The sequence below is a fragment of the Habropoda laboriosa genome, unplaced genomic scaffold (assembly GCF_001263275.1).
Source record: "Habropoda laboriosa isolate 0110345459 unplaced genomic scaffold, ASM126327v1 scaffold598, whole genome shotgun sequence".
NCBI classification, from domain to species: Eukaryota; Metazoa; Arthropoda; class Insecta; order Hymenoptera; family Apidae; genus Habropoda; species Habropoda laboriosa.
The window spans coordinates 365,430-374,369 of NW_017100737.1; the positions used below are offsets into that span (position 1 = coordinate 365,430).

The window sequence follows — 8,940 nt, forward strand, 5'->3', positions numbered from 1 at the left end:
ATATAGTGCATGCTCAGAAACCTGCACGTCTATCCATGCGAGGAGAAGCCACACCAACTGCCACCCCCATGAAATCTCCACAAGGTCTATCTAGTCCAACAAGTAAGTTGATTTCAAGAATCACTATACTCTTTATTCTCCCACAAAACGTTACTCTTACAATACAAAGGAAAAGACATTATAAAAAATCAAGCACCGTTCATTTCTCTAAAGTTTTATACAATTTAAAATAAATTAACAAAAAAAATCCAATGATTGGAGAAAAATACAATATTTGAAAAATTGAAAAAAAATTTTTCACTACATGATCAGTCATGTACTGAAATAAGGTAGATCGTCGTTCAAAGGATTCAATTGTTTCCTTGGACCAGCTGGACAAGTCTCTCCGTATTCGTCTATGAATTTGCAAGCCTCCACGATTCTCAGGGTTTCGTCAACGGAACGCGAGAGTGATATCTTACTAATTGCAACGTGTCGAATCAATTGTTTCTTGTCGATGATAAATAAACCCTTCAGGCATATTCCTTCCTTTTCATCGAGCACCCCGTATAGTCTCGATACTTCGTGACTTTTGTCTGATAAAACAGCAATTCTCATTTCACCCAGGGCACCCTGCTTCCGGGGTGTAATAATCCACGCTAGATGAGAGTACTGTGAGTCCGTGGAAATCGCTATCACTTCGCAGTCTATTTGTAGTTCGGAGCAAAGTTGTTGGAAAGGAAGAATGACGATATTTTGTGCATTTATTGATAATAATTATATTAGAATAAAAAAAGAAATGAGAAGGAAATGGGAAAATGTTTAATATAAAAAGTGTAAATTACTTAAAGGAAAATTAATAATGTTATGATTATTTATGTCTTCAAACTGATTTCTGGATCAGTGTTAAACATAAGAGGCATGAAATAAATAGTATACCTGATTTTTTAAACTCCTCTATACGATCGCTAAATTGTATCATTTCCGAGGGACAGATAAATGTAAAATCATAGGGGTAGAAGAGCAGTATCAAGTATTTTCCTTTAAAATCCTTCAGAGATATATTTTTAATTTTTAAATCAACTATCGCGATTCCTGACCAAGGAAGCGCAGGGCTTCCCAGTGCTGGTACTTTGTGCACTTCCGGTTCGCGCGGCTTCTGCGGTTCACCGCCGCAACAGAAATTGTTGTTCTCCACCTTGCTCTTTAAAAAGAAATCGAAAGTTGTCATACTGCTATGGATTACAAAAAGAACGTATAAACATTAGTACTTTATTATACATATAAATGTGAATATTAGCGAGTATCGTTTCTAATAATTGAAACAAAAGATGAATTGGGAACGAAATTCGTTGAATCGATCAATTTAGGATATTTTCTTTTTGAAAATCCTTCAATCTCATATTGTACACATAATATACCTCAGCAGCAAAAATGTATAAATTTCTCCAACATACAAGTTCTAGCAAAATAGAAAAGCTTCCTATCCAAAGTAGAATATGCACGATGATTCATAAATCACTTTACTATTGAAAAATGGTATAAATGTTTTTCAAATTCTGCAACAAAATTTTTTAAAACACGTAATAAAAAAAACGTTATTCAATTTTGAAATGGTAAAGTGATTTATGTGTCACCGTACGCAGTCATAATATTGTATTTCTCTTAGAATAAGGTCTGACAAATACAATTATCTCACTTTTCTAATCTTTCCTGTCACTAAAAATTCTCTTACGAAAATATATTAAGATATCAATATCTTTAACCTGTTAACTGAGTTCATCTCTCAAACAGAGATTGAATCGTTCTGGTCCCTAAATAAAAATAAGGTAAAATTATAATCAGTTACATTATTTTGGTTGTTGCGAATGTGAATATGATGCGTTTTATATTTAACACAGGCATAACGGTACAATTAAAAATGAACAATCCTTCCATAAATAAATTACCCTGTTCTAAGTATTGATTAACTCGTCTTCCGCAGTTAACAGGTTAAACGCGAAGACAAGCATTCCTAATCGTTTCTCCTATTAAAAATTACATTTAAAAATGTGCATAAAATGCGTGTAAAACACACAGAAAAGAAAATTTACATTGAGTAATCATAAACGTATAATTCTTTTGCCAGATCTTAATATTTTCCTGGAAAAAAAAAGTTTACCATTAGAAGACAGATCTTGCATGAGCATGTTGCATGAGCAGCAATAAAAGAAAAGAGAAGTTAACTTAACGACCCCTCGCCAACCCTCCACACCTCACACCCCTGACCAAGCAATTCCAAATAAACTAAGCTGTGACGTGTAAGTAGCTAATAAACGCCGTGTGTGTTGCGTGTGTCGTGTTGAAAGCTCCGAAAGGTGGAAGCGGTTCCGAGTCTGGTACATTAAGACGTAAGGAACGTAGTCGAAGCAAGTCGCCGTTCCGGAGCTTCCGTTGGAGAAAATCCGCCAAGTCACCGAGTTTAGACCGCAGTGGCGTGAGTGATGATGAACGCAGCATTTCCGGTAAGCATTTCCATATATATTGGACCCACATTGGAGCTTTGTCACAACCGTAACACAAACGCACCCACCATTTTTCAGAATCTGCCGACAAGAGAGTAATTTTAATCGATATTTAATTCATTTCACTCCATTAGTAATAATAATAATAATAATGATGATGATGATGATGATAATGATAGAATTAACATGAATTAATCATTTATAAATATTGATATATTAATCGATGTTTTATCGTACAGGTAATAAAGAAAGAGCCTCTGGTGTATGAAGTCATTTCCGGTGTTCTTGAACCGTTAATGTCTTTCTGTCTTTTAATGTTTTATCGTACAGGTAATAAAGAAAGAGCCAAGAAAGGTGTTCTTGAACCGTTAATGTCTTTCTGTCTTTTCAGCCACGTTGGATATATAACAGGAAGCGTTCCCTTAATTTCCTGTGTGTGTATGCGTATGATGAACGTTGAATGAAATGTCTGGAATCTGGGGTATGACAATATTAACATATCGTATGCATCCTACTAAACACACGTGATCAGAATCGCGTGCGTAATTGGTATCGTATACAGTGAACGCGTGTTGTATACGTTTGGGTGGCAGAACTGCATTCCACAGCATCGTCTAACGTCTATTCTGATTAACTGTTCAGGTCTTCCTATTCGAAAGGATTTCTTGCAGTGAATGTATAATTATGTTTGCAGTTGTGTCTTGTACGTTTTGAAGGATGTAACGTAGATTATTCTATACTTCTTCTCCTCTTATTCTTCATTCTTCTTGTAGCATAGTTCCGTTGACTTTGAATCATTGCTCAGTCCTTACTTTAACTTATTGTTCAATATTGCAGAACAACGAAGTCCCACCGATGACGAATTCGAGGGCGTGTTGCAACGAAAGCACGAATGGGAAAGTACAACGAAGAAGGCGTCCAATCGGTCCTGGAATAAGGTGTACATGGTCGTTCGTGGACAGAGCTTGTTTGTCTATACGGACCAGAAATCGTACAAGGCGACGCCTGACCAACCGTACAAGGGAGAATCTCCTCTGGACCTTAGAGGGGCGACCATTACCGTGGCGAATGATTATACTAAGAAGAAACATGTCTTCCGAGTAAAGTGAGTCCCTCTCTGCCTCCAATGGGGAAGAATGAGGAGTTAAATAAGAGTTTGACCTTCACTCTGACATTGAAGTAGTAAAGTGTACTAGAAATGGTCGGGTAAAGAGTGAGGTCTCTCATAAATACCAATTGACTACACTGTTTTAAAAAAACAGTGGATGCAATTCTTTTTGCTATTCTTCTCCTCCAATAATGAATGTCGTCTAATTGTGCTGGTGATTATGAAAGCGGCCTAAGTCATATACTTTTCGTTTCGAGATATTTAGATTTTTCTTTTCCTTTCAATATCCGACTATTTTGAAAAAAACAATATATTTTGAAAAATTTAGTTATTTTAGATTTCTATCAATATGCAGTTAAATTGTTATATGTAATGATATGACAAGAGAACTCGTTGAAATTCGACGTTTTTTTAGGTCGCAAAGCGGATCCGACTTCCTATTCCAGGCTAAAGACGATGCTGAAATGAACGAATGGGTGACCGTCTTAAACCAAGCTGCACAGGGCGCATCAGGTGCGGGCACGTCCAGGGCGCACACATTACCAGCGTCCACACAAGCCGAGACTAAGCGGCGTAGTTTCTTCACTCTCAAGAAAAAGTGAGTCTTCTCTCGTTAGAAGTATCTGAAAAGTTCCAAAACGAAAAAGACGGTAATAAAAGACCCCAGAGACCGCGTACGATGAGTATTATTCACGGTGACGCCAACATATCACGTGAAGTAAAAAAAAGGAAAAAGAGAAAGAAAGAAAAAAGAAATTCATGGAATTAGCTGAATACTTTGTTGTTCGAATCTTATTTTTTCTCTCTAATCATCGTTCATCTTAGATCTCTATTACACTCTGTTTCATGAAAAGAAACTTCTCATTATTCATGTCATTTTTCATATACTTTTCTTCATGCTGATGATTGTAAAATTAATTTTTGTTCGTTTATTTATTAAGAGTGCTGTATCAATTGTTAACGTGACCATTGTTATAGATAAGCATTGTTAATTGATCGTGTAAGGTTACGATTTTACAGGGTGACCCGATACATATATACAGTTATGTGCATTAATATCCGGCCACTTCACACACACACACACACGCGCACACGCACACGCGCGCACACACACACGCACACACGCACACACGCACACACACCGTTTGATCCAATTTAAAAAAAGTTATACTGTTCTAAAGAGTAGCCGGATATTAACCCTTTGAGTGCTTTGGACGCATATATGCGTCCAGCGAAAGCTATCTGTGTAGACTAAGGACGCATATATGCGTTTATCAATTTTTTCAACCTCCCCCGCGCTTGAGATACTTTTATCAGTGTATGAAATGATACATGTGCATTCAGCATTTAGCAACAACAATAAACAAAAAAATGAAAGTCCGTTTATCTTCTGTATGCTTCGCGGAGAGTCGTAATTCTTATTACACCACGAGAGTTGTGATTGCGAATAATATTTATTGCATCGCAAGAAATCGCGACGAACCCTCGGTCTGGCGGATTATCATCATAAAATTGTTCAGTTACATTTGGTTCAATCAACATAGTTCACATTAGCAAAAAAAAGTATTCCGTCCCTAACGATCGCAACCGCTAGGCGTGTGCCGTCCACGCGGATTGCTTCCGCCGGGAGTATTCAGCACTCAAAAGGTTAATGTGCGCAACTGTATGTATATTTATGTGTATCTATTGACCTGGACATTTTTTTTTGGTATTTTCCTTTCTTTTTTTGCATTAACTGTCCAATGATCTAATTTTTCGATAGCCTCCCTCCGTCATCTGTATCTCTGAAAACCTAATGAAGCTCCGATTTAAAGGAGCATTTCCAATGGTGTAGGTATAAAACAGACCATTTTTACCATTTTTGCTTCTATTCCTTTTGTTTTTGAGTTTTATTGATTCATCGTTATACGAGTGGCAGATGATCACCTCGGAGCATGCGTAACTATTGAATATACGCGACGATTCATAACTTATAAGTACTCGAGGTTTTCCCATGTCATTCTTTCCATCACGTACGTTTTAATAGCGCTGGCAGACATTTCCATTTCATTCGATCACATTTTGCATTTATCATATTTTTAGAAAAGCCAAAAAGTAGAAAGTGTGAAACCAAAGAAACTGTAAGAATACAGTACACAATTGGAACAACATTTAGAGAGATTGCGGTGAGTCGCACAAACAATCATTAGATCATTAACGTCGTACTGCTGCACGATTTTCATTGATCATCATCGTTTATATTACCAGTTGTATTCTTCTACTCTCCTTTCGTTGACACCTTTTTGTTCCACAATTTACTTTTTTTTCTTTTTTTTTTGGTACTTACGTTTCATTATGATTAGCATATATCTTGAGAAGTACAAGAGGAATGTTCTTCCAATTGTGAATGCGGAATGATACATTATATACCGAGGATTCTCCGCAAAACAGGAGAACTTTGTATGTGCAGTGCTTAACTGTGTTTCATATGTGCGTTTTAGAAGGTTCCTTTGATAACGTTTAAGTCGCTAATTACAGTCATCTCGTTATCCGTTAGGTGTATATACATATACATATACATACATACATACATACATACATACATATGTGTGTATATGTATATATAGTATTATAACTAATACAATTGTCAATGGTTGACTTTGACACATTACTACTTGAAGTAAAGTAAAAATTCTCGATCATTGTAATGGAAAAAAAAATAACAAATTGACAATTTTTACTTTACTTTCTGAAAACTTTCTTGATTCTAGAAGAGATACTATCCTAAATAAAAGTAAAAGAACTAGTGAAATCTACGTATAATTGAGCGTTGAAAGATACTTCAAAGTTGCACATCTCGATATTAGCAAATTATTAAACATTATGTACTCGAAGGTTATAAAACTTTCAGACATAAGTGTCACTTGAATATAAATGTGTATGGATCATGAGAAGATTGAAAGAAGACTGATGGCAAAGTTCAAAAAAAGAGAATATCGCTTACTACTAAAGGACGGTTTTAATTTCATAGTTTATTTATCAGCGGATCAACGAATAGCGATGGGTGATTGTACACCCTAGCAAAAGCAACTGTACTTTAGCGACAAAACATTTCCAGACATCATAACTTATATAATACTTGGCATAATCTATATGATACAATTTGAATAGAAAAAAGGAAAAATATGAAACACAATCATTTTAATCGTGTCACCAACCAAGCTCAGTTTCACAGGCGCTTCTTATTCGCATTTTTCATTGCTTATTTCATAAAACGTTTCGTTTTCGTTCGCTCTAGTATGATGTATTATTATAATTATTATTACTATCATCATCATCATCATCATCATCATCATCATCATCATCATCATCATCATCATCATCATCATCATCATCATCATCATCATCATCATCATCATCATCATCATCATCATCATCATCATCATCATCATCATCATCATATATGCGTAGACACACATGATTTATTGTATATCATTGTTGGATTATATTGTGGCCATCCTTTTGTCATTGCTTCTCTATTCGTTGTACAGGGTGTCCCAGGTTGTAATGGCCAAACGTTGTCAGTATATTCTACGGGTCGAAATAAAAAAAAAATGTTATCCAAACATAGGTCTTTTAGAGCTTCGTTAAAAAGTTATGGTGGTAATACGAAATGAAGGAAACAATAGCAGACTCACGGTTGCTGCAATGTGATGCAGAAATAGATCATCAATATTTACGTTTACTCTGTTTATGCAAGAAGCAACTAATATTCCATTTAAAAAATGTCCACCGTTTATAACAATGCAAGATTGACATCAGAAAATATCAGAAGACATCAGATAACAGAATTTATTACTCTGCGAATTTCGTTATTATTTTGTTTCATTTCAGTAAATGCATCGTTGATTTTTTGTATCAATTCATTGCGCGATCTTGTAATATCGCGCAAATAGTGATGATCTATTTCTGTATTACATCGCAGTAACCGTGAGTCTGCTATTGTTTCCTTCATTTCGTATTCCCGCCATAACTTTTTAACGAAGCTCTAAAAGACCCTACATATGTTTGTATAACATTTTTTTTTTATTTCGACCCATAGAATATACTGACAACGTTTGGCCATTAAAACCTGGGACTCCCTGTATATCATCATATATCATTTGTTCACGCTTCTTTGTTGGTAAAGGAAAAAAAAAGTAACTCTCAGTGAGAATCATCCTCGTTTTTAGTAAGACATAATATTATATTCTACAAAATTTTTTGCCCTTCAAAACTGTTGGAGGTTAATCTTGGTTTTACACGCGACACTCGGACGCGTGCAGCTCCTAAAAGACGGAGCTGATTCATGCATATTTACTTTAATTGTCCAGATTTGTGTGTAGCATCCGTATTTGCCCGATGTCAGACCTTGAGCGATAGTATAGCATTCACTTAGCAGCATCAAAAGATATTTTTGAGACGTAGTTATGTTCTCTCCGTATCTACAGAGTGGTCCATTTCAACCTGTCCATTTTATTTTTACTTAGCACTAAGCAAAAGTTATGTCAAGTTACGCCGAGAAAAATTTAGAGGGAGGAAAATGGATAAAGATAAAAATGGACTGCGCTGTAAATCTTTCCTTCTGGATAATCCCACACATATTTCCGTTCGTCAGTACCGTGAATCATAAGTTTCAAAGAGGCTAGAGCGCTATTGTTCCTTGTTTCACACATTTTAGAATTATCAGTAGATTATCTGATGACACTTTCGTTTTTTTTCCTTTTTTTTTTTTGCTAATAGTGGATTAGCTTTGAAACTTTCAAATTACATACACCTTAATATCTCCCTTATTCAAACATGTATTAAATCTGTTTGAATTTTTGTCAGCCATATTGTTAAAGATTTAGAAAAAAAAAAGAAGACAGAAGATGGCGCGTTAGCTCTACGCCTAGTCAAATAAGAGATTGCCATCCAAATGTCGAAGAGACACAACACATCAACCCCCTCCTACATACACACAGTGCGTTATAAAACACTCTTTTAATTTAACGTTTGCTTTGTTTGCCAATTTTCAGCTAAACCGGAGCAGTGAAGTTCGGTATAAGCCGCTCAGCACAACACACACAGTTTTAAAGAAATGTTTCGTCGCTCTGCGTGGTAACAAACAAACAAATAATGCAACGCTAACTATAAACAAAGATTAGGAGACATACACATGGAATATGGTGTATACAAAAAAGAAAAAGAAAAAATGAAATTGAAGGAAGACTACTTGCTATAGAGAACCCGTATCATGTTTCACGAAACACGCCTATCATCTCTTCGACTTCCACTAACCGCCACGGGGAAAAAAGAAAAGATAAAGAAAAAAAGAGAATATATATATAT

At 35.6% G+C, this 8,940-nt stretch overlaps 1 protein-coding gene across 3 annotated transcripts in view; it reads left to right on the plus strand.

Annotated features, from left to right (window-relative positions):
• LOC108577153 (spectrin beta chain) overlaps positions 1–8,760 on the plus strand; it is a 42,031-nt gene extending 33,271 nt beyond the window's left edge. For 2 of the 3 annotated variants that reach the window (XM_017940260.1, XM_017940261.1), the window contains 3 exons: positions 3,321–3,588; positions 4,007–4,189; positions 8,628–8,760. In XM_017940260.1, coding sequence (XP_017795749.1) covers positions 3,321–3,588; positions 4,007–4,189; positions 8,628–8,631 — 455 coding nt within the window. In that variant the 3' untranslated portion in view covers positions 8,632–8,760. Of the gene's footprint in view, positions 1–2,327; positions 2,484–3,320; positions 3,589–4,006; positions 4,190–8,627 lie in introns of all 3 variants that reach the window. The other variant, XM_017940259.1, reaches the window with a different exon arrangement.
• The last annotated feature ends 180 nt before the right edge of the window (positions 8,761–8,940 follow it).